This window comes from Thunnus albacares, chromosome 8 (genome assembly GCF_914725855.1).
Source record: "Thunnus albacares chromosome 8, fThuAlb1.1, whole genome shotgun sequence".
In the NCBI taxonomy this organism is placed as follows: Eukaryota; Metazoa; Chordata; class Actinopteri; order Scombriformes; family Scombridae; genus Thunnus; species Thunnus albacares.
In genome coordinates this window covers 14,796,438-14,824,009 of record NC_058113.1, presented here as the reverse complement: position 1 = coordinate 14,824,009, position 27,572 = coordinate 14,796,438, and the positions used below count along the sequence as shown (strand labels likewise).

At 40.9% G+C, this 27,572-nt stretch overlaps 5 protein-coding genes across 8 annotated transcripts; 1 reads left to right on the top strand and 4 right to left on the bottom strand.

Annotated features, from left to right (window-relative positions):
• Window positions 1–426: 426 nt before the first annotated feature.
• Window positions 427–2,040, top strand: nr0b2a (nuclear receptor subfamily 0, group B, member 2a). Its single transcript, XM_044359584.1, has 2 exons — window positions 427–1,205; window positions 1,368–2,040. The coding sequence occupies exons 1-2, from the start codon at window positions 671–673 to the stop codon at window positions 1,607–1,609; spliced, it is 777 nt and encodes a 258-aa protein (XP_044215519.1). The 5' UTR covers window positions 427–670; the 3' UTR covers window positions 1,610–2,040.
• Window positions 2,041–4,528: 2,488 nt separating this feature from the next.
• kdf1a (keratinocyte differentiation factor 1a) lies at window positions 4,529–8,307 on the bottom strand. The gene is made up of 4 exons (XM_044359164.1): window positions 7,935–8,307; window positions 6,538–7,598; window positions 6,066–6,140; window positions 4,529–5,218 (listed from the first exon to the last, which is right to left on the bottom strand). Exons 2-4 carry the CDS (start codon window positions 7,577–7,579, stop codon window positions 5,160–5,162), a joined length of 1,176 nt encoding a protein of 391 aa, XP_044215099.1. The 5' UTR covers window positions 7,580–7,598; window positions 7,935–8,307; the 3' UTR covers window positions 4,529–5,159.
• Window positions 8,308–8,833: 526 nt separating this feature from the next.
• On the bottom strand, window positions 8,834–10,832 carry LOC122988156 (trophoblast glycoprotein-like). The gene is made up of 2 exons (XM_044360332.1): window positions 10,570–10,832; window positions 8,834–10,336 (listed from the first exon to the last, which is right to left on the bottom strand). Exons 1-2 carry the CDS (start codon window positions 10,830–10,832, stop codon window positions 9,367–9,369), a joined length of 1,233 nt encoding a protein of 410 aa, XP_044216267.1. The 3' UTR covers window positions 8,834–9,366.
• LOC122988155 (transmembrane protein 222-like) lies at window positions 10,463–14,995 on the bottom strand. The gene is made up of 6 exons (XM_044360331.1): window positions 14,823–14,995; window positions 14,498–14,582; window positions 14,167–14,198; window positions 13,984–14,080; window positions 13,771–13,901; window positions 10,463–12,197 (listed from the first exon to the last, which is right to left on the bottom strand). The coding sequence occupies exons 1-6, from the start codon at window positions 14,939–14,941 to the stop codon at window positions 12,110–12,112; spliced, it is 552 nt and encodes a 183-aa protein (XP_044216266.1). The 5' UTR covers window positions 14,942–14,995; the 3' UTR covers window positions 10,463–12,109.
• A 758-nt stretch (window positions 14,996–15,753) lies between these two features.
• On the bottom strand, window positions 15,754–25,013 carry wdtc1 (WD and tetratricopeptide repeats 1). 4 transcript variants are annotated; one of them, XM_044359706.1, is made up of 16 exons: window positions 24,863–25,013; window positions 24,192–24,331; window positions 23,857–23,940; window positions 23,699–23,745; window positions 23,421–23,532; window positions 22,157–22,344; window positions 21,876–22,058; window positions 21,630–21,724; window positions 21,385–21,500; window positions 21,205–21,280; window positions 20,998–21,094; window positions 20,721–20,891; window positions 20,373–20,608; window positions 19,880–20,048; window positions 18,731–18,923; window positions 15,754–17,324 (listed from the first exon to the last, which is right to left on the bottom strand). In XM_044359706.1, exons 2-16 carry the CDS (start codon window positions 24,255–24,257, stop codon window positions 17,127–17,129), a joined length of 2,031 nt encoding a protein of 676 aa, XP_044215641.1. In that variant the 5' UTR covers window positions 24,258–24,331; window positions 24,863–25,013; the 3' UTR covers window positions 15,754–17,126. The 4 variants fall into 4 exon arrangements, with proteins under 4 accessions (XP_044215641.1, XP_044215644.1, XP_044215642.1 ...); XM_044359709.1 differs by having other exon boundaries at window positions 19,880–20,045; XM_044359707.1 differs by having other exon boundaries at window positions 24,965–24,991.
• Between the last annotated feature and the right edge of the window lie 2,559 nt (window positions 25,014–27,572).

The following is a 27,572-nucleotide window of genomic DNA, read 5'->3' as shown; positions in this document are numbered from 1 at the left end:
TATACAAATAAACTTGCCGTGCCTTCTAGCCCTAACGTCCAACACATTTTAGTGGAGGTGGACTTTAATTAATGTTTTAATATTGGTTTATTTTATTTTCTCAATATCAAAGGCAAACAAATACTGAAAAAGAGGTTGTATTGTGCAGTTGTGTAACACTAATCACCAACAAATTAGGTCTTCAAATTTTCACTGTATTTGTACCAGAATAAGTAGAAATTACACAAAAAAAGAAACTTGCTACACTTCATGAGGACTTAACCTTTAGGTCAGTGCCCCCTATCTGCTTTGGCCTCTTTCCATCTCTCCAGGTGTGAGCTGGCAGGGACACAGTGGGGGCTGATTACCTTTGCAGTCCTTGGTAGCTTGGTACCGCCTGGGTTAATGACACCGGCTAAAAGATAAGGCCCATCCCTCTTGATATCCAGGCGTTACTCCACTAGCTCTTCTTCATTGAGAAAAGCTTATCGGTTTCACAGGGTTATTCCATCAGTCACCTGGCAGAGCATGCGGTTGTTTTTCACTGAGAGTGTATTGACAAGTCAAGGTCCACTTAGCAGGGTGGGTTGGCCTTATAAATACGGAGATACTGGAGGCAGCAGCTCCAGTATTCACAAGCTCATGAAGAGCCCGTCCTGTGAGAGGAGGTGACATCTCTACAACCTACAAAATGGATAACGAATGTCATTGTTCGACCAACGGCGACAGACTTTTGAATCCTATCCTCTACAACATCCTCAGCCAAATGGATAACAGCAAACCAAGTCAACACAACTTCAACTACAATTCAATACCTCATAGATGCAACTGTGAGCTGCGTCGGACAGTGTGCTTGAAAAGGCCGTCTGAGATTTGCAAAGAAGCCTCAGCAGTTCTGGTTAAAACCGTCCATTTCATGAAGAACTTGCCCGCTTTTAACCAGCTTCCACCCAATGACCAGTTCTCACTTCTCAAAAGCTGCTGGGCACCGCTCTTCATTTTGGGTCTGGCCCAAGAGCATGTGGACTTTGAGGTGACGGATTCTCCTGCTGACAGCATGCTGAAAAAGATTCTCCTGAACCTCCAGGAGGGCCCCGAGATGGAGAGAGAGCAGCCCACCATGGCTGGAGTCAGCAAACTCAAGTCCTGCATCAAAAAGTTTTGGAGTTTGGATTTGAGTCCAAAGGAGTACGCATACCTCAAGGGGACGACGATATTTAATCCAGGTATGTTCTGATGCTGCCACATTACTGTATGATACACAATTTGATTTATTGATTCATTTTGGTAAAATTTCAATCACTGCTTTTGGAATACTGTGTATTATATATATATATGTATATATACTATATATATCACTAATAATATCCTGTCTTTACATTGAACAGATGTCCCAGACCTAAAGGCAGCTCTGTTCGTTGAGGGGTTGCAACAGGAAGCTCAGCACGCCCTGAGCGATATGGTCCGGCTCCTTCACCCCAGGGACCAGGAGCGTTTTGCTCGAATCCTCCTCACAGCCTCCACGCTGCAGAGCATCACACCCAGCCTCATCACTGAACTGTTCTTCCGGCCCGTGATCGGCCAGGCTGATCTGCTGGAGCTGCTGGTCGACATGCTATTCTGCAGGTAGAAGACGACTGGTGGACTTCATGAAACGGTCCTGGAGAAAGTTGACTATCAGACACAGCTGTGATGTTTTGGGGGTTTTTTTTGTTGTTGAACTAACCAAACAATGTTCCCTCATGAAATGAAGGAACTCCTGACAGTGGAGTGCTCAAAAACTGTGTGAATTGTTGCAAACGTGTTGTCTTCCATTGTGAACATGAGACTATGAATCACTTTTATTCACATTGAAGCTGAGGTCACTTTAACCATATCCGAAAAGATTGTATCCGCTGAAGTGGAAAGATTTGACCTTCCACATATTACAAAAAGACGGACTGTACCAACTTTTAATATACTGTGTCTCATGTTGAAGATATTCTCTTTGCTTCAGTGTTGTAAATACATTTTGTCTGAATTTACAGAACATTTCAAATAAATCTATTTTTGTACCTGAACATAAAAGTGAAGATCTGTCTCAGTCTTTAAAGAATAATGAGCTGTGTTTGAAATCTGACATGTTCCAGCTATATCAACCGATAATGGCACTTTATTCTGAACCTCTACAGATTTTTGGCAGATGCATCATTAATCACATGTTGCGCAGCCAAGTATTGCTCAAGCCCACATATTTTGAACTGTCAGGCCACTAGCGTTTCCAAATATAGTAAATATGTCAGAGTCAATTCCCTGAACATGTGTTTAAAATGGTTTAAAAGACTTTTCTACATGATACAGCTCTAAACATGCAGTGATTTGGGATTTAAAATTCCTTTCAATGGTGTGTGGTGTCGCTCCAGTGAAATACTGGAGCAAGAGGTGAAGAAAATATTTTGTAAGGGACTGTGTGGAAATTATTAATGTGGGGAGGAGGGCTGAATCTAATATTTTATTTTATTAAAAAGAAAGGTTATTTATATTTTTCCTTGGACGCTCCTCTTCACTTGTTATATGTTAATGGCAACAAAACATGAGGAAATTATACCTTTTTTTTTTTTTTAAATCCATCCGCTCCCTACTTTTGAAAAAGAGAAAAGAGCTAATAAATAAATTGTATTTACAGTATATGAATGAGCGAAAATAACACCCCAATACAGAGACAGGATTGCAGTCCTCTGCATATGGCATAACATACCTTTATTTTTATTTTTATTTTTATTTATTTTTACAATAAGAGGGAAGAATTAAATAATTTAAAAAAAAACAAATCAGGGATGCTCTCCGAAACGTTTTAGACTATCCTTCCTCCAACGAAAGGAAAAAACACATAACCGTCCTGATAAAGTCTCCCTTCCTAATAATTACATACAGTCCCTGCTACACTCTGACAGTAAAATCCAGTCAGCAGCAAGGGTGTTGAATTTGGTGTTGCAAACTCATATTGAGAAAGCCTGTGTGATTCATGCATTGTGTTCTGTTTCTTGTTTTACCAGCTTGTGTTTACACTGACTGTCAGTGTTGGATATCAGCAGCTACTTCACTGACACATTTAAAAAGTTCATGCCTTAGACTTCCTAGTAATGTGAGGGTTATACAATGTCACATGAAGGTAGAGTGAAAATCAGCAGTTAACCCCCCATTATGTTTCTTGATTACAGTATGGAAGCCTTGGGGGGTTTTTTGCTTGTGGTGTTTTGTCTCCCTCTCTTGGAAAATAGTGGAAGTCACATATTTACTTGGACAAACTCTAGAGAGACAGAAGCATAAAAAGTGGTCTTAAACTGAGTCATGTAGTTTTTGTTACACATATTTGTTACAAATACATCAGAAAATCAAAGCTCTTAACAAAAACAAGGATTTGAATATGAAAAAGTAAGCTGAATAAATGTTTAAATCACGTGTCTTGAAAAATCTGAGATTTCTGTTCATCTGTGGACTATATTTGATATAGAACAAGCCCTTCTTGATTCAACCTATCCTGTGGTATGTTCGTTGTGAAACAGTGAGCCTTTACATGACACCTCATTCAGGTAAAACAGGAATGTGCTGATGGGGGCAGAGAGCCAGAGGGAACGGGGTAATGCAGGGCAACTGCAACGCACCACAAACACAAAAGCAAAAGTCAAAAAGCTTGACATTTGGTACAGAGGAATCCAGATAAACTGCTATTATGCAGGCTTTGTTACATAGTGATTGTTTCTTTCTCTACAAGCATGTGAAAAATCATATCAAGCAGTGAGATCTTTCCACCTATTTTCATTACAAATCACATTATTGTGATAGATTGTTTTTGAATTCTTGATGCTGGTGGAGATGTCTGTTTATTTTGTCTTGTTTCAAGACGCTGACACTTAATTACTCAAGTCTTCAATGTTGAAAATGCTCCATATTCCTAACAAAACATACATTTCCTGAGCACAAAATACCACTGTAATTACAGTATGACTACACCTGAAAATGTCAGTCAACCAACTGTCAAAAAACATATTTCAACACATTCATTATTCATTTTTAGAGCTCACTGAGTGAGTCTTGCTGCAGCTGCAACTATAAACCTTTCATCTAAAAGCATACTACCTTAAGACTGAGGTTTATCTTAAATATACATTACTTGTTAACTTCAGGACAAGTTCCTGAAATCGGGCTGATTTTCTGCACTGCTTCTACTCTTTACAATAAATGACAAACACAGACTCCAGGATTTTATTTCCTTTTTGTCAGAACCAGCCAAACAAGTTTCTTATTTTGCTGAGGGCTGAGAAAGCCTGCCTGCCACAACACAGTGACCTCGGGGAGATGAGCTTGACAACAATAAAGCGAGACAGAAGAGGAAAAGTAGGCTAAAGACACAGCATCAGAAAACCTTGTGAGGAAAAACCAGTAGCAGTGTTGATATAAGAAAGCAAATAATTGGCTGGTAAGGAAAACTCTGCAAGCATGAAGCACATTTTCTGAGATGACTTAAAGAAGAAGAAATTTCCTTGTTGAACACACACAGAACAGCAGAAACAGGCATGATGATTTTTATTTTATTGAAAACAGGAGTCACCATTGAATAAAAAAAGCTGTGGCCAAATGCCGCAAACGGTTTAACAACCCAGAAAGTAAAAATATATACATCAAAATATGGCTTAACAATACAGATGAATGATGATTTTCAGGTCACAACATGCTTCTAAGGAGACTAAATAGCAGTCAATAAGCCCACAGAAACACACACACACACACACATACAGAACATGCTTGCATAAACAATCACACAAAAATGAGGACGGTTATGTTCTACCATCAGTTTCTATCCTCTGGCCTGAAAACCTCAATGGAGTGTAGTCATGTTTCTTTTTCTAACACAATGGTGTGAAACAACCTTAAACACTGCATAAGAATACATAAAAACGTGCATTGTCTTTACAAAACTTAGCGTCCTCAGTGGGTCATTTTCTGGAGAAATAAAGGTCTGTAAAGTTAAATGACACCCTGATAGCAAACAATAGCAGGACCACTAAAAGGAGAATCCATGGTAAAAGGCATTCCACTCAGTAACAGCATAAATGATAGCGGAAAGATAAAACTGTCCATCTAGTTGGCTACATCCCTTGTCAGTATACAGGCAGGCACTTTTGATCCCGTGTTGCCCTTCAGAGAAGCAGAGGAGCACCTGAAGAGTCTGTTTCGGTGGCGTTGCTGGAGGAGTACACTGCAAGTGAGAAAGAGACATGTTTAATGCATTGATTACAAAAAAAAAAGCATACAAATAAAGTTGAGGTTTTAAAAAAACTCTGGATTTCATGCACAAAACATGACATTTAAAACCGCTGAGTTTAACCCGGGACGCTGATACATTCCCAGGCCGCGGTGTGAAAGTTGTGGAAACACAATGTGGTGTACTCTCATTCAAAAAGGCATGTAACAGGACACCCCATCCTTTTACCAACCTCTTCGCAGAATAACAACAAAAACCAGAGGCTGCTGTGTGGTAATCCATCTGTAACCCAAGCCGCTCGCTAAAATTACATAATAAACCATGGGACATTATGTGGCATATATTTAATGTGACTTGATCCGCTGCTCTGGCAGGTGGTGTTGCATGACCGCTGAGCTTGAGGGGAGAATGAGGCGGACTGATAGGTGGGTATAAGGTGGCAGAGGAGGGGAGGAGGCAGCTAATGAGCAAGGGATTGTGATATGCAGAGAAAAGGCAGGAATGCAGGGCTTTCACTGCTAAAGAGTGGTATGTTACTGGAAGGCAGAGAGGAGGTGAGAAAACGCCTGCAGCTGCAGCAGGTACGATGGATCTCAGAGGCTGAGTTGCACCGGTGTGGTAGTTAATCCTCAGCGACCAGGACAAATAACGACTGTTGGTCTATCAGCACAATGAACACAATTATTATGATGTGAAATATTTCTACCCACTAATCATACACTCAGGTGCTGATTGATTCTGGATCGTATTCAACTCATAATTCCTCACTCATGTGTTGGCCAAAAGAGGGCCACAAACGTGTCTTTGCACCAGTTATGGAAAATTCCCACATATAACTCACTTCTTCCGCTGTAATGTCTCATTTTCCTGGCCAGCTCATCTGATGGCGTCTGCTCTGAAACTTTCACCTCTGGAACTGTGGCAGGAGAGAGAAAAAAAAGACCACATGAACAGAACGAACATTAATACACAGTCATTTTAGAGTAATCTGGTCATCCCGTCTATTGTGCAAAATGTTTGAGCAGACACTGTACCTGTATCGACTTGCCTCAGATTAACCAATTGTTATTAGGACACTGCCTGTAAAATGCCTGGTGCATCAGGCCTTAAAACTATGAGCCAAACAAAAGAGCTTCAGCTTCAGCTATGAGTCATTAACAGAAGGCAGATCATATGATTGGTATATTTGGTATGTTGCAGGTGGTGGTGAAAGAGTCATAAAGTGGTGTCTTATGAATGTTTATACAGCGGTAATTATTCATGTAAAATGGTTGAAAAAATGTTGCATGATGCAGCACAGTGTCAGATCTTACAGTCACTGCTCATGAAGGTGTTGGTCATGGTCTCGTTGCCGCTGTCGGGGAGGGTCCCGTCGCTCCTCCCATTGGGACGCTGCCCCGTCGACTGATGGCTCTTGTTTCTCTTGCCCTTCCGGGTGCTGATGCGGATGACTCCGTGCACCAGCTTGCATTCGGCCTCCTGCTCCTCCAGGTTGTAGTCCTGAGCGATGCTGTAGATGAGCTCGCTGATCTCGTTGGTCTTGCGGGAGAAAGAGGAATCGGAGGTGCACTTGGCCAGCTGGTCGATCTGGTGCAAGGCGTAAAGCTCAAGCAGCTTCTTGGTGATGAGAGAGTCAATATCTGTGCCCGTGTCACTCAGGTCATCCAAGTCATAGTCCTCACGGGATAACAGGCTGGTGTTGCTGATTGGCCGCTGGCTTTCCCCCTTACCGTGTGTACGGGGCCGTTTGGTTGCAGCCACTGGATACTTTACCGTCTGACCTGCGATGCGCACATCCTGGTAGCGGAAGCTGTCGCTTGTGGGCAACTTAGTGACTTTATTGGACTTGTTGGGCTCTAAATGGATGCCACAGGTAGGGTTGGACATAGCAATGCCATTAGGAGGGTGGGCCTCGCTACCTGTTTTAGGGGGATGGTCTGTGGAGCTCTCGTTAACAGGCAGGCAGGGCTCTCGGCTGCCATAAAACCCGCAGGTCAGTACGCAGCAGATAAGGGCCTTACAGCCACTCCAGCCCATAGAGGCACAAGAGCCACAGGCATGTCTGCTAGTAGGCGTGCTGTCTGCTGACCCCGGAATAAATCCTATAGTCTCTGAGCCCCGTCCAGTGCCGTTTCGTGGGTGCCCTCTGTGACCATACTTGGTCTCCGAGTGCCGGGAGCGGCCAGTGTGGTGCTCCTTCGGGTGTTCCCCGTGAGGATCCCTGTAGGAGTCTTGGCTGGTGGTGCTTTCTCGGGATATAGTCCGAGCTTGTCTGTACTTGTCTGCTCTGGAGCTGGAGCTGTGGTTATTGTGGTGGCGGGACGCATGGGGAGCCCCTGTGCTGTGGCCAGGCATGGCTCAAAATGCCCGGGACCTGGTGTGGGAGAGGCATATGTTAAGAAATAATAACCAGGTGTGAACCTCCTCTCTTGTTGCCACACAGGCCTGCAAGCATTAAACGCACCATGGTACATTAAACAGGCAGCATTTCAGGCTTATGTAGTAAACACTTGTCCTCCAGTAAAGTAACCTCCCCTAAACTCGAGAATGTAAATAAAACTGAGTGCATCGATTGCTGGCCTGATAATAATTTGGGCCATTGCGTCACGCAATTATAGATTGTTTGGTTTACAGTATGTGTGCAGGAAAACAGACCAACCCAGTCAACACGTAACTGTTTTTAAAGTTAATTTATAAAACGTGGACTTACCGCATAAGAGGAAACACTTGTGTCTGTCTTTTTATCCCAGATAACTTGATCTGTGAGCAAACCGCGGAAGTCTCAAGGGAAAAAACTTTCCTCCGCTGTTAGCGCTTTCAAACAGAGAAAGAAAGGAGGTTTTTTCGACCGCCCACAGATTTCCAGGTGATTTTACTTCCACGAAACAAAACAAAGTCTGCAAACTTTAAAGTGCACTGCCTCCTCTGCCGAAAAATACAACTGAACTCATCCGTGTCGTCTCCTTTTGGTGAAATTCAAAGTCTTGTGTTGCCGAGAGTCTTCTAATGTTTGGCTATTACCTGCGGCTACAGCTAATCCCAGATCCTACACCCACCCACAGGTGAGCCGTGACGTCACGCGAGGCGGATATGAATGCACAGAAGAAGGAAAAAGGAGGAGAAGGGGGGGTAAAAGAAAAATATATATAAACAAAGAAATACTTGTGATAGGAGAGGAAAAAAGAAAGAGATAAAATAGCTGTAAAACATATGAAAAACATAAAACAACTGATTCATTGGGAAATGCACACTTGTCTGCAAATGGATGTTATTCATGTACACACACACACACACACACACACACACACACACACACAATTGCTGTAAACACAGATATACAAGGCAGGTCTGACAGGCGCACAGAGGTGCACCGCTGCAGAGCCAGCAGGTCTATTTCCAAACAATATCTTTCATTTTGCCCTATTTTTTCCCCGCTGTGTTCACATGCACTTAATCACTCTCTCAGTTTAAGTTGAAACAGGTGAAATTTAAAAAAAAAAAAAAAAAAAAAAAAAAGAGCCTATGCAACATGGTTTCACACAATAAAACGGATGCATGAGAAAGTTAAATACATAAAAAGTTTATTTATAACGAATGTGAATACAGGTTTTATATCTGAAAGTAGCTTTAATATCTAACTATACCTTTACATATGATAATACTGATCACAATATGGACTCTACATGTAACAATAAAGCTATATTATTAATTAAATTCACGAATCTTACATAACCTTACAGTTACATACAGTTTCTCAGGTCAGTACACATTTTCCATGCCATTGAGCAAACTGTCATTTATCTTTCTACCAGTCTTCTGCACTGTCAAGATATTTAGAGACATGATACTAAAAATTAAAAAAGCAGGAAATCACATTTGACAAAAATTCAGATGTTCCCTATATAACTATATGTACTATATTCTTTAAAAATGTCTGATATCAACACACAATATTGAGGTCATTGTACAGACACAATGCTCCAGTGCCTTAAAAACACAAAGGCACTTTAAGGTGAAATTCATACCTGCAGTATGTACAAGAAGCTCAAAAACATCAAATAAAATGTAAACCTACTGGCATAAACTACTCACATCTGCATCTTTTTCACATTTCCTCAAATTATTCGAGCTTCGGTGAGAGCTCATAAGTCAACAGGTGGTGAGGTCGTCACCTGGCTGACCTGTGTGTCTGTAGGAACCATACAGGTGTCATTTGGCTGCTGCTGTAACAGAGCTAATTGTAAATGCCCCTGTGCCCTGTTGCCGGCGTTATTTGCTGAGATGTACCCCAGCCGAGGGTCTGAGTCAATCTCGTATCGGTAGTGATATCCCTCCATAACATCCCGACATGCATTTCTCATTTCAATAATCCACTCCTTCATACCTTTGCGATTCAGGTAGAGCACAAAGAGGAAGAGCATGCCCACAAACCCCAGCACCAGCCCTAAGAAGACATAGGATGTCTGGAGGGTGAGGTCAGTCACCTCTGCTTGGACTGGATCAACACATCCAATGGCCTGAACCCCGAGCCCTCGCAGCCGGGTGTCAGTTAACCCTCTCGGGGAAGCACACCTCACGGCATCTGCATCTACTTGAGCCCTCGATTCGTTCAACCAGGCCACAAAATTACGGCTCTCACAGGAACAGGTGTAAGGGTTGTTACCAAGAAGGATTCGGATGTTCCTGAGCTTCTCCAGTTCCTGCAGAGCATCATCCCTGAATGTCCTGAAGGCGTTGCGGGTCAGGTCCAGCACCTCCAGATGGTTCATGCCAGAGAAAGTTCCAGCGTAGACAGCCATCAGAGAGTTGTTAGCGAGGAAGAGCTGCTGCAGATTGGGAAGGTGGGAGAACATCCCCGGGGGCAGCAGGGCGAGGTGGTTCCCAGAGAGGTCAAGGCGGAGGAGCCTTTGGAGGCCGCCCCAGCGCAGCACCGTAGTGAGGTCCGTCAGGGCGGTGAAGTTGAACAGCGAGCGGCTAAGGTTGAGCTCCTGCAGGGGACTGCCAGGTATACTGAGAGCCTCTGGATGGATGAGGGCCAGCTGGTTGCCACTGAGGTCCAGGAGGCGCAGGTTAATGAGGGCAGAAAAGCTGTGAGACGCCATCTCTGTAATCCTGTGAAGACAACTACTATAGTTAGATTCATCCTTACACATTATTACTATTCTCATGTTTGGATACAACTCATACATGTCACTGCACTATACAAGTAAACAAACAAAAAAAACACATCCACAGAAATAGACATTATTTATTTATTAGATACACATCACTGAAGGTTGTCATATTGTCCAAATATGGCTTCATATACATGAATGAAACAAAAAAACAAACACTGACATTCTCACCTATTATTGCTTAAAATGATGTTGGTAACATTCTCCAGCTCTGTAAATGAATCGGGTCCAATCTGGTGTATATTATTCCCTGTGATGATGAAAGTCTTTGCATATCCTGGAATAAGTTGTGGTACCGTGAGCAGATCCTTAGAGACACATTTCACTGTACGAGTGACAGCAAAACACTTACAGCCAAAGGGACACTCCAAGCACTGGTATGGTGCGTAAAGGAGTACTCCCAAAAACACACTGCGGACTGCAGAAATACACATCTTTAAATTATAGCCAATTAACAGCAACAAAAAATAAATAAATCTCAACACACAAGAGTATGAATTACAGCAGAGAAAACCTTGTTTCAATGTAAATTAATGAGTCAAATTCAGCTTTTGTTCTCACAAACTAATCAAATACTGCAGAGTAGAGCGCTCAGTCCCTCCTCATCTGCTCCACTCTGGGAAAAAAGGTTCCCGCAAATTGATGGGAGTTCATATCACGCAGAATCTACTGGATGAAAAAGGTACGTTGTTCCCTTAAAGGTACAGAGGACGATCAGGGAATCTGCAGCCTGTGACCTACACCACAGTCTGCCAGCTTTGTATACAGCACATCCAAAATGAAGTTACAAAAACAAAAATATTAAACTGATATTATAGATAAACCATAATAAAAAACACTCATTAGGTACACAGCATTAAAAAACAATCAAATCAAATACAAATGTATTGTAATAGTAATGTAATGTAGTATTGCTCGTTGTATATATAGTTATTGTATAATGACATTCCAGCATGCGGATGCACAGTTTGAAAGCATTCAAATTCTATCTGGAGAAATATAAATAATAACCACATGTAAAAAAAAAAACAAAAACAAAAAAACACTTCACACGTTTGTCTTTATGTACCAGAGGAAAGTAGACTGAGGGGAGGAGGATGTTTCTACAGGATAATACCACTACTGCTCACATGTGGCTCCTACATCATTCTGTCTTTGGTAGCGGTTCATATCTCTCACAAATAATTGATGAATACCTTCAGCATTAAGATTTCGTGATCCATTTTGCGGCGCTTCATCACTGAAATGTACATTAGCCGGTCTGGAAACACATTCATCACTGCTGTTCATGAAAAATACATGTGGAACTTAACCGCATGGCAATCTGGAAAAAAGCATCGCCCTTTATAATCCTCATAATGACAAAAACAAAAAGACTTTGTGGAAAACGAGGTTAATCTTGGAAGATGCATTTTAAATCGTTTAAACACGTTTCTAAATGATAAATACTTTGTTAGGAAAAATAACCCACAAAACTTTATAAGTTGATTATTGATCTCAAAACTACCCACCAACAGTTTGACTTTGCCCTCAGAGACACTACTACATCACTAGAGATCACTACAGACAATGAAGTCCTTCATTTGGTTCTTTTGTGTACAAACAAGTGTCCCATCAAAACACATCATTCATGTCAAAGAAATGTCAAAATATAAATAAATAAATAGTATAACCACAGTCTATGAGTGATCCCGATGCACTTCCTGCTCCATTATTGCAGATTGAATGTTAGGATGAACGTGCCGAGGACTCCGCAGAGCATGAAGAAGGGTAGCCAGGTTTTGAGGAACGCTGCCCAGCTGAAGGATACAAAGAGGGTAAATGTGTGTTAGAGTCATCATCATCACCTGGATATTGTGAGTGTGTCTGTATGTGTGTGGCAGAGAGGGTGAAACACAATTTCCTGTATATTTTGGACAGTCAAGGACATGCAAGGTGTGTTGAAGTATCACATGATCCAATCTCTTTTCTCCTTCCCTATAGTCCCGCGTCCTACTGTCCTTTCCACCCACCTAGCGCAGGGAGCCCCAGCGGAGAGATGACCTCCAGTGGCATCTGTCAGTGATGAATTACACGACTCCCCTTCTGTTTAAAGGACTCCTGTGCCGTGGGTGTGTGTGTGCAGGGGCAGCACATGCTGTGACGCCAGCTTTCTCTATGTGGGTCAGCGGAGAATAATGAGGGGGGTTCTCTGAGCCATATGTCTCTTAATGCTTACGAAAGCATCCAGTGGCAGAGCAATTTAACAGGCTGTGTACATGTTTGTGATGAAGATGATTCATTCATATGTGTTTGGTCCAGTTTTGTTAGTAAATCATACTTTAGTTCTCCTAACTTGTAATTCTACTACTGCTACCTATTGCAGGTTTGTCCAGTATGGCAGAGGAATCCCTCCTCTTTGTGTGGTTTCTCGCTTTTTTCTAGGGCCGCAAATAACAATTATTTTCATTATTGATTAATCTGTTTATTATTTTCTCGATTTATCAATTAGTCATTTGATCCATAAAATGTCGGAAAATGTCGATTCCCAAAACCCAAGATGCAACCTCAAATGCCTTTTTTTGTCTTAACCAACAGTCCATAACCTAAAGATATTCAGTTTACTGTCATAGAAGACTAAGAATCCAGAAAATATTCACATTTAAAAAGCTGGAACGAGAGAATTTTTGTATTTTTTCTTAAAAAAGGACAATAAATCAATAATGAATGTAGTTGGCGGCTAAATCGATTAATTAATTAATCAACTAATTGTTGCAGCTCTACTTTTTTCCCTGTTAAATGTTTGTTTTGAAGAGTTTTTTTCCTTATCCAAACTGGAGGTTTCAGGATAAAGGGTTTTGTATGTTGTACTAAAAAAACTCTGAGACAGATTTGTGATTCAGTTATATAAAATAAAATCGATGATGTTGATTTTGCTGACTAACTGATGTAACAAACAGCACAAACAAAACCAGATAGACACTTTTGCATTGAAGCATGAGGTTTTGATAGTGTGCCTGAAGACAGCTGTAACTCAGATGGTAAAGCAGGTAAACCATCAGAGTTGGTGGTTCAGTGCCAGACTGCTCCTGTCCACCTTTCCAAGTGTCCTCGACCTGGACACTCAACCCCAAAAACATCCGCAAAATGACTGAAATGTAACGTAATTACTGCCCAGTATAGCGGTACATACACATTTAACTTATAGTCAGAAAAGATGATCACAGTGCTGTGCTTGTGGGCTCTTCAGAGAGACAGATGAAAGAAAACCTCTAAAGCAAAATGAGTAAAGGAGAGTGAACATGATGCTAACCTGGAAGAGATGCAAGACTCTGATTCTATATGTGCTTTGTTCCTCATTTACAAATGTCAGAGTGAGTTTTAAATGCTTACCTCACATGTTTCCCATGAATGAGAGACAGTAAACACAAGTTCATCATGTTCCACGACGTGCTGTTGTCGTAGCGCATGAGGTTGAGGGCCATGGCAACGTGGGAATGGCAGTTATCGAAGCACAGATTGTGCTTCAACAAAACAGAGAAAGCTGTCATTATATGTGTAATGATGTATAAATATGTGTGTTAAAAGACCAAAATATTGTCTTACTGGCCTGCATTTGTATTCCTCAGATGCATCAAGCACTGCTTTGTCCCATGTAGCAGCACCGTGGCCACAGACTTTGTCCACGTCAAGCTTCCAGTACCTGCAATATGTAACCATTTCATTAAGTGGCCGATCTGGTGTCAAAACAGCATCATAATAGTTCTGCATTTTGATCAAGTATCTTACTTTGTTGGTCTACCAAAGCCCATGTTGTCCTCCTGGGAAAAAATAAAGATATTTAATGAATTATACAAGTGAAATTATGCTGTGTACAACAATTTGCTGAGTGAGTGTATAATTGGTACCTTAAAAACACAAAATACATGCCATAAACTAAAGATTCGGAGGATTACTGATTGAATATATTATAATCAATTCAGCTGCTGCACTCTACACGTCACCATGCCATCTTTATCATTTTCATTTCTATCTCTGGACTCTCTTGAGCCATGAGGAGAAGAATGGCATGTAAACTGAGATGAATAAATTGAGATAAACTGAACGATGAGTTACTCACCGAGACAAAGTATGATCCTGCAAAATCTCTTATGACTCCAGAAGAGGTGCATATACCCATGTGACCAATGAAGGGGAGCACCCACCTGCAGGATGCAAACATATATATTCATTTCACTGTGCAGCAGAACACATTGCATTCAGTAAATTATAGGCAGCCATTTACAACAGGCAAAAGCGAGCATAAAATCCCCCTCAGCGGGATATATTAAATCTGCTTTAATACATTTGACGTTGCAAAACAACAAGATGCTGCCGCCTGAGCGGCAACGCGGCCACGTTTAAGCTAGAAAAGAGCTGGAAACAATGAGTTAGCAGCTTCTTACGATAAAATAGGAATGGGTGTCCAGACAACGCAGAACGGGTAGCGGCTGTTTTTTCTGTCGCTTTTCAAGAAATCCGCGTTGTAGTTCATCATCATGTCGGTATCGTCCGCCTCCGCCATCACTGCCTGGAGTGACAGTGACGCACTGGCGGCGGGGGAAGCGGAAGCGCGCAGGCGTCTCCTCCGCGGATTAAAATTCATCAGCAGTCGGTCAGTGAACGCAGCACCGTTCACAACTACGGTGTATTGTTTTTACCGACATTTAATGAGTGCTGCAGTTTCAAATAAGTTTTTTTTAAGCTTCTACTGTATTTATTTTTTTAACCTTTTCTTTTTAGCTGCTGCACTGTCTGAGCTTCTTTAAAGGGGCAAAACCAAGCCATTGTTACAGCACATGTATTAAAAACAAGGAAATGTACAAAAACGTCTCTCATATTACAGTAAAAGTGCTATAGTAGCTCAACATACATTATCAACAAAGATATATATTTTAATAGATATATATTAAACATAAACACCTGAAAATGCCGTATTTGTGCCACCCTCATCCCAGCAGCCATGCTAGCCTGACATTTGACCTTAATTTGACACCCACACTCGGCAGTGAGCTTCACCATTGTAATCTCCACTACTCCTAAAGCTAGGTCACCTCTTTATTGTGCATTATCTGGGGTAGGAGATGCTCTTCTAACTACTCACCTACTGTGCAAACATTTGTTACCTAATAGTCAGCAAAAGCAGACAATAGAGCAGACACTGATGAATGAGCAGGAAACCACAGAGTTCATATCGTAGACTCACCTACAGTAAATCTTGTCAACCTAGTTAGTATTGCAGCCACAGCACTAATGTATCTGTAACACTGAAAGGACAAATAATTCATTATAATGAAAAAGAAATGATGGAACAAAAGCAAAATAATTCAGACAAGGAGGTGTTCAATAATTTTATTCTTTACGTTGTTTGCAACAAAGGTTATTACAGGATTCCTTAAAGAAAAACAGAATATCTCAAATTAATGAACTAAGTAAAACACATGGAAGCCTAGTGTCGCATGTTGTTATTCTTCAACATTTACCCTTTTCGGGGGCAAACGAGCAGTTCTCTGAGCAACGAATGGGATGGCTCTGTGTCCTTTTTGCCCACAACTATGGTCAGAGAAGCCTCATGCAAGCAGGACTGAACACCTGACCGTAGCAGAGGACTAGTGCTAGAGCCACGCAGCTAGTAGGCAGGAACCCTATCGCCACCAAATACTTAGCGCCCAGTTGTTATATACCACAAATTAGCATCTGTGTCCCACTCAAACCCAACAAAAGTTTCACACTGACATTTCACGCCAAATTGAATTTGCAATCAAGGGGACTTCGTTTAAAACAAAAGATCTGAATTAGACAAATATTTACTTGTCGATACCATGTTGATCTCATCAACGATCTATTGTAGTAAAACCTCCCTCTAAACTTAAAGGAGTATATGATGCCAAAATTATGTTTCAATGAAACATAGAAAACAAACATTAATCCTTGGCCATTGAAATCATAGATGACAACCTTTGGCAGAAGAAAACACAAGTTTTTTTTCACACATTTATAAACTAAAAGCTTATAAACACATTTCACTGGAGCAGCACTTTCACAAGTTGGAGAGTGACAATTCATTCTAGGCTTCCTGTGACCAAAACTCCAACAGAAAAGAGGATCGAGTCTAACTCAGAATCAATGACTTGGGTGTGCGGCCTTTCTGAGATGAGCGGGCACTGTGACTCTTAGCTCCAGCTGTAGAGCAGACAGGAGATGCAACAAAGCACCGTCTTCTTGGTTTTGTGATCAGATCTGATCCTCCATGGAGGACGCTGCGACTGTGTGGCCACACTGACCTGAAAATAGGTCACCCGGCCGCCTCTCCTTCTACGTGTTTGTGTGTCTCTCCAACATAAACCTGAGGAGGGATAAGTGCCAAACTCCTCCTTCTTCTTCTTCGTGAGAAACTGGGGAGTGACGTGGAAGGTGCTCTCCTCAAAAGGTGTCCCCCTGCCACCAGAGGGTGGAGGGAGAGGCTGAGGTGTTGTCGGTGCTTTGAAGGGGCGAGATGGGTGTCTTCTTCACCCTAATGAATTCCTCTCCCCGAAAGTGGTCTCCACCTGTCTTCTCTTAGGACAGGGGAGGGCAATGCATAGTGCAGAGATGTGACATGACATTCACTCAATGTTTCTGTCAGATAGGGGGGGGAATTAAGATTCAAACTGGAGCTGGGAGAGTGCTTTGCTTCCTACATCCATTCTACAGAATGGCTCACAGCTTGTTTAGCTTGGTCGACACTGTACTTGTCCTTCTGAGCTGTCCTCGTCATCTGACCCGTCCGGTCCGACGCCACGCAAGCCTGTGATGCGATAGCCCATGTTGAGCAGCATTACTTCCAGTGGATCAGCGTTCATACGTCGCTGGTTGGCCTGAGCAGCACCCTCCATGTCCTCTACCACGCGTCCGTTCTCGTTCTCCGTCTGTCAGAAAACAGAGAATGGCAGCAGAGTGATACAGATTCAGCAGTGGTGGTATGTTTGGTTTATATTTCTGTCATCACAACCATCACATTACTTAATGGTGCACTCCGGTGTTCCTCATCGACTTGTAAAATGAGGAAATATCGCATGACCACAACTTATTTTGCAAGTATATATCAGGTGGTCATCAGTCACAGGTAAATATGTCAGAAAAACTGAAAAGACCATTCAAATGACATAACTAAACCAATGCTGTCTACGCTAATTAACTGATTAATGATGAGCAGTTAGGTAGGAAGCCATCTGCAACCAGAAGCATCGTGCCTTCTCAAATAATTAAGATTTGACAACTTTAAAAGTTGTTAAATTCTATTTTCACATTAAGAGTTTTTAATTAGCCTTGATGATAAAGTATATAAACAAAAGTTGCTTTTGGGTATGTTTTTATTTGTATTTAGTTGTGTAAAAATGTTGCAAATTGCAGTCGTGTGAACCGCAGTGTGAGGTATAAATAATCTCAGCTCACACCATAAAACAGTATGACTTGAATTAATTTGTAAATTTCTTTAAAGCTCCAGAATTTCACCATTTAAAGTGACTTTAGCATCAGTGGTTTTAACTATAACCTACAAGTAATTAACATTAGCGTTAGCTTGTTGTCGTTTGCTATTATTAGCAGCGAAATTATTGGTTTTGTCAAAACAAATGTACAGCACTGTAATGCGTCCTAAAACATTTTTTTTACAAAGAGTCAGAAGCTAAATAATAAAAGTAAAAACAAGAGCTTCATGTTTGTGAGCTTTCTTTACTTTATGTTATATAATCAACAGTGCCAGCTAGCTAACCAGCTAACATTAGCCCTGGTTTAGAGCCTTTTCACTAACATTATCTTGTTCAATATTGTTATTAAATGCAATATAACATCAATAATGAGTGTCATTTAATTACAGTTACTGATACGGGGGCAGTTTGATCATAAACATAGAACCTAAAGCAGATAATTACTGGTAACAACTTGATTTGGTGTGAACATTAACATATGCATTGTGAAACTGTGCCCACTCAAAAAAACTCACTGCATGACGCCCCTGTCTGCACCTACTGTGTAAATCATCCACATAATGATAAAGAACAGCTGATAGTTCACACAATAAATAAATGTGTAGAAGTAAGAAAGACGAAAATGCAGGTGGATCCTCCTCGACTCACAGAAAAAATTAATGACAATACTGAAAATGACGCCATCGCCCCCTAAAACAGAGCTTGGAAATTCATCATAGCTATTATACACTGTAGTTACTGTAAACAAACATTATCCTGTTCCCTTAAGAAAACAGAATCAATGACATTTTAAAAATCCTAAAGTTTTATATACCAAACCACACAGACAAACATCAGTTGTTTACCTCCGGTCTGGGGTTCCATAATCGGACCACAGGGTCAATGCCGCTCGTAGCCAGGAAGCAGTAGCTGGGGTGGGGCTGCAGGCAGTTGACTATAGACTCATCTCCCTGCAGGATCCTCACCAGATTGGTCGTCTCCTTTTCCCAGATAAAGAAAGAGCCGTCGTCTGAGCCGCTGACTATGTACTGGCCTTTGCTGTGGAGACAAGAAAACCATTCAGACCTGCCTGACATGGTATGAACCTGGAACATGTTGTATTTACTCAGAATTACTTAGTTGTGTAACCGTTTTACATTGTACTTCTTTCACAGAACGCTTGATCAGTTCAACGTTCTGTGTAAATGGGGCTTTCCCAGTTCTGGTGTGAGCAGTAACTGATGAAGGTTAACAAGTTTGTAATTCATGAGTTCTGTTACATTGTCTGTACTGTATCACATTTCAGTGGTTTGAGTTAGTCACACCTTTCTTAACTGGATATTTCCCCTAAATTCAGCCACATTATTACTTCTGTAGTATCGACTGGCTCCTGCTGACACTCAGATTGCCTTTTTAAATGCAACAAGTAGAGCAGTGGGAGGCCAGATGAGGATGGAATAAAATGAGTAATATCTTTTTCTACATATATTTTCCTTTGTTGACAGTACAAAGGACCTAATGCTGCTGTTTAGAGGTTGGACCAGTTTGATTTGTGTCTCACATGATTTTCTGTGGCCTGTGTGAGCCGATACACATTTTAAATGACTGAGTAATCATTCAATTCCACATCACAAAGCATTTCTTATTCAACAAATGAATCATGTTGGAAAAACTGAAATATTCAAATGTCATGAATAAATAATATCAGACTTGGCAGTTTAATAGAAGTGTTCTATTATCTGTCTGCTACTAAAAATAACAGTGTTTGAATAACAAAACAAACTGTTGCTGTTTGAATACCAACATCCCATTGAATTGAGGAAAGTCCTATATTTTTTTGTTAATAATGACCTTTTAAATTGGTACTACACATCTGCCACTGACTACATTTATGAATGAAAGCTCCTTTTCACTGCAGTTTTTTGCTCCACTATCTCCAGTGTAGATCAGTTGCTCTCTGTGTCGTGGCTGCCCCCTAGTGAAGCATCAGTAGACCGGGCGTCAGATCTACTGACCTCCCAAAGAAGTTGGCCTCTTTGATATCGGTGGTGGTGTTGCAGTGACCACAGTATCTGTGCTTGTAGTCAAAGCTACGTTCTCGCAGCACCAGCTCATCTTCAGGGATGGATTCCTTCCGACTGAACGAATGGAACCGAATGGAGCTGTTGGCCTTCTTATCTTCTGCTAGGGAGGAAAGAAATCATAATTATAGTCAGGAAGTCACTCATAGGTATTTACAAATAAACAGAGAGTCTGTTACTCTTGAAAAGCCAAACTAAATAAACAAATCACTTATGAACACCTCACTTATGTTCTAAACCTGAAAAAAACATTTTACTGAGTATGAAAAGCTCCATTTTACTCTCCTAACTGTGTATACAAACTGTGTAAGTATCCCAGAGTTACAAAAAAGGATGGTGGCGATGTGGTGTTCAAGTTTATTTCAAGATCCAACTGTGTACATACTTGTTTTAAAAAAAAATATAAAACTGTTTCACTCTTTCCCACCTGATTCTGTCTTGGAGAAGAGAGCAGCCTTGATATCTTTATCCAAGGCATCACAGGCGCTACTGTGCGCCTGCTCTGGAAACTTTCCTTTGAAATCATCCAGACACTCCAGAGCTTCAGACACATATTTGAGCTCAAACAGACACCGTGCCAGCCTGAAATGAGCTTTCAGATGTCCGGGGTTTAGAGTCAGAGCCTTCAGACAGTCCCTGAGGGCATCATAATGGTCTCCATCCCTGTGAATCATAGATACAAGCATAAACACTTGATAACTGCTTTCATAGCCTTCAGGAGAAGAAAATGAATCATCTCTGCACTGTCACAACTTTATGATACAATAAGGCTTACCACTTGCGTTTCATGTAAGCTGCAGCCCGGTTCCCGTACAGCATGGCGTTACAGCTGGCCTGATGAATGCCTAAACTGTACAGTTGGATGGCCTGTGTCCACTGCTGCCGTGCAAATGCATCGTTAGCTTGTTGCTTTATCTTCTCCAAGTTAGGAGGGAGCTCAGTGGAACTGCAACAAAGAGAGCAGATATTTTAGTGTGTGCAACTTTATAAACCTTTACAAAGTCAATCTGTGTGTAAGAGGAATCGCAGACTGTTGGTGAAAAGACAGTTACCTTGATCGCATCTTGCTTTCAGCAAACCGAATGTGGCTGGTTGGTAAGTGAATTCCATTGGAGACGCCATTGGTTGTCTTTCCATTCTGCACATCTCCTGGAATGCCAAAGTTTCAAAAATTGTCATTACATCTATAGATGACATACTTTATGTACCTCACTGAGGCCATTTAAGAGCTTTCCTTAGAATACATGCCACAGACCTACCTGTTGATGACTGGCACTTTTTTGGAAGCAAGAAGGTATATGGCCTCTGTTTAAATGTCAAGTCGAACAGGTACACCTACAGGACCATGAAGATGAACACACAGAGCAAACATTTCAACACTGAACCTGAAATCTTAAGAACTCCTCTCATTGTTCCATGTTTGTTCAGAGAAGCGTTACCTGTTCTCCACCCATGTTGACGAGTAGCTCAGTGCCATCTGGACTGAAGGTGACATAGGTGGCCACCAGGACCCTCAGGCGGTTATTGTAGTCTGGGAGTTTCACTGGCAGGTGCCCTGCAGCATACAAACAGAGGGACAGATTTTATTGCCAACTGCACTTTTCCTGATGTCTTTACTACATAATTTGAATACAAATGTGCCAATTAAATTAATCTGATAGAAAAAAATTCATCCGTTATGCACCTGCAACATAATACTGGCCAGCTCCATCTGGGATGGGCTTCTGCATTTCACAGAAAGTGTGCACAGCGGCTGATGTGCTCTGAATCATAGATTTCCTGTACAAGGAAGGAAAAACATGTTTAAACCCCAAGTTGTGAAAGTGTACGTCAATCCCTGGAATGGAGAATATGTTACATTTGATTGGTTGTTGAATATTTGCGAGCATCGAATTAAATTTTCATATGGAAACAGGCAGCCATAACCAACCTGTAGTTGTGAATCATCCGAATATCATAGAGGCGTACAAAAGGACCATTGGCCCCAACTGCCAGATAGTTGTTGTCCCGTGGATTGACAGCGAGACACTTGGCCTCGACCAGCTGACCACAGAACTCTGTCAGGTCGATCAGCACCTCAGAGCGTTTGCTGTTCTCCCTTAAGTCATATTGTCTGTAAACGCGAGAGGAAAGTGAGCATATTAACTGAAAATATCAAAATCAGACAGACTGTGAAACATAAAGTTACATAAATGATTCCTGGGTTCTAACCTAATGATGCCGTCCTCTGCAGCGCTCCAGAAGGTGTTGGGCCACATGGGCGCTGTGGCGATGCGTTTGACTCTGTTGGTATGATCAGAAAACATATGGATGGTTTCCTTCGCTGTCAGGTCATGCACATGGACCTTTGTGTCAGCCGCACCTGTTATCAAAATTCTGTCCCCGGAGTGCGGGAGGAACTGTGCAGAGAAACAAACACACCAGAGTGATTGATGGGTCATCTTGTGATTAACTGCTGTTTTCAAAGATATATTAATCAAATTATTGGCAATACCCACAGGATACGACACTGCTAAGATGTTTACACCAGTTCTTATAGGACGAACTTCAACATTTTCCTGCCATAATTTGACCTCTTTATCAAGTATTCTGTCATGAAACAGTGCTATGATCACATGGTGATTTTGTCTGTTAACTGATAAAAACGTGTACAAAGATGCTTTTTCACCAAATGACAAGCCACTCAATAAATGGTCAACAGCGCCACCTAATGTACAGGAAGTGAACTTGTAACATAAAAAGCACTTTGTAATATCTAAAGAACGGTTGAGACACAGCAAAGAGTCACATGAACAGAGCATGTTTTGCATACCGTCGCCCTGAATTTGAATAGCTGTTTGTGTTGCAAAATGCATTGAAATAATAATAACGAGTCCAATTTAGATTAGCAAGCAACAGTCGATCAACACAATTAGGACAACTATTGTTATGTGGGTTGAACCTTATTCACATCTCTGCCTTTTTCACGTCATAATTGGATTATTGTTTGTATGTCAACAGGGACTTGATTGATTGACTGACTTTATTGTCCACCTCAGTGGAAATTTGTCTTTGATTTCTCCCAAAGTACAGCAAAATACATACACTATGTATGGCACAATGCACCATTAAAAAGATACAAAATATACAACATAGAGTGATGCAGATTGGGCAGTTAGCAGCAGGTAGGTTATATAAACACCAGACAGCAGATCTTATAAAATAACAAATGTTCCCTGAAAGAGACATTCTGTGTTCAATGCCTGTATGAAGTGTCAGCAGTTATATTTTTAGCCTTCTATTGTACAGCAAAGTCAAATATAATGCAAAATTGCTTTTGTGACTTGCCAATCACCTTTCCTGCAATGTTAACAATTTTGGGGACCTTGTTTTCACTCTTTCCACTCAAGTTACCCTGCCAAGCTGTTATGTTAAAACACTGTAAATGATTTCAGCCACCTGCCGTTCACTACTTCCCTCTTCCAGCCCTACTTACCTTTACAGAGAATATGTTTGCTGCATGACCTGTGTGCATAGTAGTAAGCTTCTTGTGTCTGAATGGATCCCAGACGATGGCATGTTGATCATCTGAGCCCGAGGCCAGTAGACTGAAATTTAAAAAAAAATAAAAAAAATCACCAGGACAAAAACAGGACATACAAAGAGTAAAAGACCTTTTCCTGCATTAAAGTATGTATAATATCCACAAAAGTAAGACATAGAAAGACACTATAATTGTACATAAGGTAAAAATTTTAGGTTTTGAAGACTTACTCTCCGCATTCATTCCATTCCAAACAGTTCACACAGCCAGTGTGGCCCTGTTGAAACATACAGTATAAACTGTCAGAAGAAGATATAATGTGCAGAAGTATCGTCTCAGTCTCTCTCTGCATGCACACAGGCATACACACACTTTGTCAGTCACTGACCTGTAGCTCAGCCTCCAGTCCAAGTCTCTTGATGAAGGGGTCAGTCACATGGTAGGACCTTTGGAAGCCTGATGCTCTCTTGTCCTACAGGCATGAATCAAAGCCTCCATCATCTCATCCCCAAACACCCCTTCAGAGGTGGTTTTCAAGTCGTTGATAACTTAAGCGATTTGTATTTTGTGTTTCACGCACCTGTACTAACTCTGAATAAGAGCCCAGCAACTATGCCAGATCATTGCAATGAAATTAAGCCTGTAATTTCTATGTATGAGAGGCACCTTGTCTCCTCACCAGTGTATTCAGCTCATCGGATGTTGTGGTTTCTGTTTACTCACTCTGATCTGCCTGTGCAGGATATCTCGGGTGATGTTGACAGTAGTCATGGCCTCACCACAAAACATGAATTAGGATCTGGGCAAGAGGATCCAGCGGTCAGGGTTCAGATGACATTTACTCTGTATTTCTTGAAAATCAGCTGTAAAGTTGCAGACATGAAGAAAAGAGTTAATAATACAGGATGGACAGTTCACTCAAGACAGTGGTTTTACGTCGGTTTAATGTCAGTTAAAGAGCAAGGTGGTCAGCTGGCATTTGAGAGATTCACTCGTTATAATTTGTTTAAAATCAGCTGAGACAGAAGCATGTTAGCTGGTGTGCAGACTTAACTCAGTCTAGAGCCAAGACAGTGAAGCTCCCGTCAACGAACACAAACAAGACGAGTTTATTAGCTAACTAGCGGTAGCTAATGTTAGCTAATGCAGCTCTGACAGTATTTAAATCGAGTTTTCTGCTAAACAATAACAATTATTTAAACATTAAGGAGCTGTTAGTCTGCTGGAATCGTTCGCCAGCAATGCATCAGGCCTTTAAGAGAGCTGTCGTTAATCAAGTAGCTGGCGTTAGCGTATTTGCGTTACCTTGCTAGCTAAACAAAACGTCCACTTCATGTAAACGTCAACATTTGCAACCGTTTAATTACAGTTTACGACTACGAATGAAATCTCACCGCTTTCCTTGAGCTAGAAAGGCTCCTGTCAAGAGATGTCCATTTAACAAACGTGATAAATCGCACTCTATGTGAGTTTGTTGACAGGATTCTCGCTAATACCTTCTCTGACTTGAACGCAACCCTCCTCCCACTGTGCGCAGTGAACGCATCACGCAACTCTCTTCCGCTAAAACAGAAACACACTTCCGGTCCGATTTTATTCAGAATAAAATAATTATATCTGAAAATGTGCAGCTAAAAATGTAACAAAAAATCTAATAGTCAAAGTCCTCCTCCACTCAAAAATTTATTTTTCTTCTTGTTAATTCAGTTGAATGTTAGAGCTTCACTGTGCAGAATGATGTATATGCAGAGTTTGCAGTGGTGGAGACAAGTATTGTATTTAAGTACATTTTTGAGGTACTTGTACTTTACTTGAGTATTTCCATTTGCAACTTTATACTTCTACTCCACTACATTTCAGAGGGAAATATTCTACTTTCTATTCTATATTTACATCTCTTCACTGGCTCCCTGTTGCGTGTAGGATCCAGTTTAAAATTCTCATTCTCATTTACAGAGCATTGCACGGTCAGGCTCCTACATATGTGGCTCTACTACACCCTTACTAATCAGCTCACTCCCTCAGGTCAAATATGCTAAATTTGCTGTCTGTCCTCCGCACAAGCCTTAAGACCCATGGTGATCGAGCTTTGCTCTGCCAGCACCTTTACAGTCTGCTGATTCAGTGGATTCTTTTAAAAAGCAGCTAAAGACACATCTGTTTAGGCAGGTATTTGTGTAACCGGTATTCACCAGGCCAGCATTTTATGTTTTTTATTGTGTATTGTGTTTTTTCATTGCATGTTGTGTGTTTTAGTTTAGCACTTTTTAATCATGTGTCTTGGGGTGGGTTCACTTAATCTACTATGATCTCTTTCTTTTTTGTATGTTGTATTATGCCTTGTAAAGCACTTTGTGACTAATATCTATGATAAGTGCTACACAATTAAAATTTACTTATACTTAATACAATGGATAATATAACAAGTTTTTAAAATACAACACATTGTTAAGGATGAAACCAGTGGTTTCCAACCTTTTTGTTTTTTGACGTCTTACAAAAAGCAGTGTGTAGTTGGGGTCACATTTCAGATGTCTATGAGTTGTTAACAGCTCCACCAAATAGTGATTTTTCCCTCTAAACTTATCACATGGTTTAATTTCAATAAATGTTCAAATGATCCAACATTTCACCAAAAATCAAAGATTAGAGAAAAAGTCCAAAAACTGAAAACGGATTTGTGTATCAGAACTTTGTTATTTCTTCTTTCCTCTCCCATTAATCATTTCACGACCCCTCAGATTTATCTGGTGACCCTTTGGAGGGGCCCGACCCCTAGGTTTGGAACCACTGGACTAAACTAGCTAACTGTACATAAAGTAGTTCAAATTAGCTCCACCTCCAGCAGCTACAACAGTAACATGCTGCTCTAACACTGATGCTTCAGTATTGGTAATCAAATGATGTCATATATAATAATATATTAGTTACAAGGACAAAATGAATATTTTTACTTCAGTGCTTTAATTACATTTTGCTGATGATACTTATGTTCTTTTACTTAAGTAGGATTTTTCATGCAGGACTTTTACTTGTAATGGAGTATTTTACATTGCTGTATTGATACTTTTACTTAAGTAAAGAATCTGAATACTCATTCCACCACTGAGAGTTTGACACTAGAAGTTTTTACATTCATCTGCTGAAAGTGGAAAGTTTATTTGAGCTCATTGAAAGTCAGATTTTAAGTGGTGGGCCTACAAGCATGATTTGTGACATCACAAATAGTTTGTGTACACACATACAAATATACATATTGTACAAATATGGTGTGTTCATTTAAGAAAATGCTCGACTGAAAAGGAAGGTCTTGTGTTTGCTTTTAAAAGTGATGGAGCGAGTTTAAGATCTGCAGGCAAACTGTTCCATTCTTTAGGTGCATATATGGTGAATGCTATTTCACCAGACATTGAAAATGCTCCAGGCACATGTAGGAGATTCCCACCTTGTGACCTGAGAGATCTGCTGGGATGGTATACTGATAGCATGTAGCAAGCAGCCAGGCCAACAGGAGATGTATATCAAAGGTCTGACCACATTTAAGTGGCAGCTTAAGGATGTGAAGATGAATTGAGCCAGTTGAGCCAGAGTAAAACACAAGAGCGTAGTATCTGAGTTTACTTGCACTGATGGGGAATTGCATTGAATTGGCAGGAATGATCATAAGAACATGCAGAAGTCATCTAATGAGGCAGTCATGTGGCATTTATTAACAACCGTGGAGGTAAAGAGCATTAAACACACATCTTTAATATTCTACTGCAATCTAGAGGTGGACGAAATAAAAAAAATCTCTCTGCTTGGAAGCAAAAGCAGGAGAAGTTTTACTTACCACAGAGGTTGTTGGAGGCAAAACTGGAGGATGAAGTGCAAACAGTATTGTTTTTTTTTTTACCATTCAGAAGTGGCTTGACCTCCTCCAGTGTGATATGAATAGATTCTTCTTCTAAATATTATTTCTTTCTTATGTATTACCTTTTTCATTTAGTTTACCTCAAAAACAATCCAGAGGCTCAATGTTCTTTCTCCCCCGTGGGACAAACTGTGTTGTGTCAGAGAAGTGCTGCATTTTATGCAAAAGCTTAAACATCGCAGGTCACATAC

What these genes read in the sequence shown, in the direction of transcription:
- nr0b2a (XM_044359584.1), top strand. Translation starts at nt 671, where the DNA reads ATGGATAACGAATGTCATTGTTCGACCAACGGCGACAGACTTTTGAAT. An exon ending in GACGACGATATTTAATCCAG is followed by an intron (nt 1,206 to 1,367) that starts GTATGTTCTGAT and finishes TACATTGAACAG; the next exon opens with ATGTCCCAGACCTAAAGGCA.
- kdf1a (XM_044359164.1), bottom strand. Translation starts at nt 7,579, where the DNA reads ATGCCTGGCCACAGCACAGGGGCTCCCCATGCGTCCCGCCACCACAAT. An exon ending in CACCTTCATGAGCAGTGACT is followed by an intron (nt 6,141 to 6,537) that starts GTAAGATCTGAC and finishes CTCCTGCCACAG; the next exon opens with TTCCAGAGGTGAAAGTTTCA. An exon ending in GAGACATTACAGCGGAAGAA is followed by an intron (nt 5,219 to 6,065) that starts GTGAGTTATATG and finishes TCTCACTTGCAG; the next exon opens with TGTACTCCTCCAGCAACGCC.
- LOC122988156 (XM_044360332.1), bottom strand. Translation starts at nt 10,832, where the DNA reads ATGTGTATTTCTGCAGTCCGCAGTGTGTTTTTGGGAGTACTCCTTTAC. An exon ending in ATCATTTTAAGCAATAATAG is followed by an intron (nt 10,337 to 10,569) that starts GTGAGAATGTCA and finishes TTGTCTTCACAG; the next exon opens with GATTACAGAGATGGCGTCTC.
- LOC122988155 (XM_044360331.1), bottom strand. Translation starts at nt 14,941, where the DNA reads ATGGCGGAGGCGGACGATACCGACATGATGATGAACTACAACGCGGAT. An exon ending in CAGGATCATACTTTGTCTCG is followed by an intron (nt 14,199 to 14,497) that starts GTGAGTAACTCA and finishes ATTTTTTCCCAG; the next exon opens with GAGGACAACATGGGCTTTGG. An exon ending in ATTCATGGGAAACATGTGAG is followed by an intron (nt 12,198 to 13,770) that starts GTAAGCATTTAA and finishes TGTATCCTTCAG; the next exon opens with CTGGGCAGCGTTCCTCAAAA.
- wdtc1 (XM_044359706.1), bottom strand. Translation starts at nt 24,257, where the DNA reads ATGTTTTGTGGTGAGGCCATGACTACTGTCAACATCACCCGAGATATC. An exon ending in CAAACATATTCTCTGTAAAG is followed by an intron (nt 22,345 to 23,420) that starts GTAAGTAGGGCT and finishes TTCTCTGCACAG; the next exon opens with TTCCTCCCGCACTCCGGGGA. An exon ending in TATGGAACCCCAGACCGGAG is followed by an intron (nt 17,325 to 18,730) that starts GTAAACAACTGA and finishes GTTTTCTGACAG; the next exon opens with ACGGAGAACGAGAACGGACG.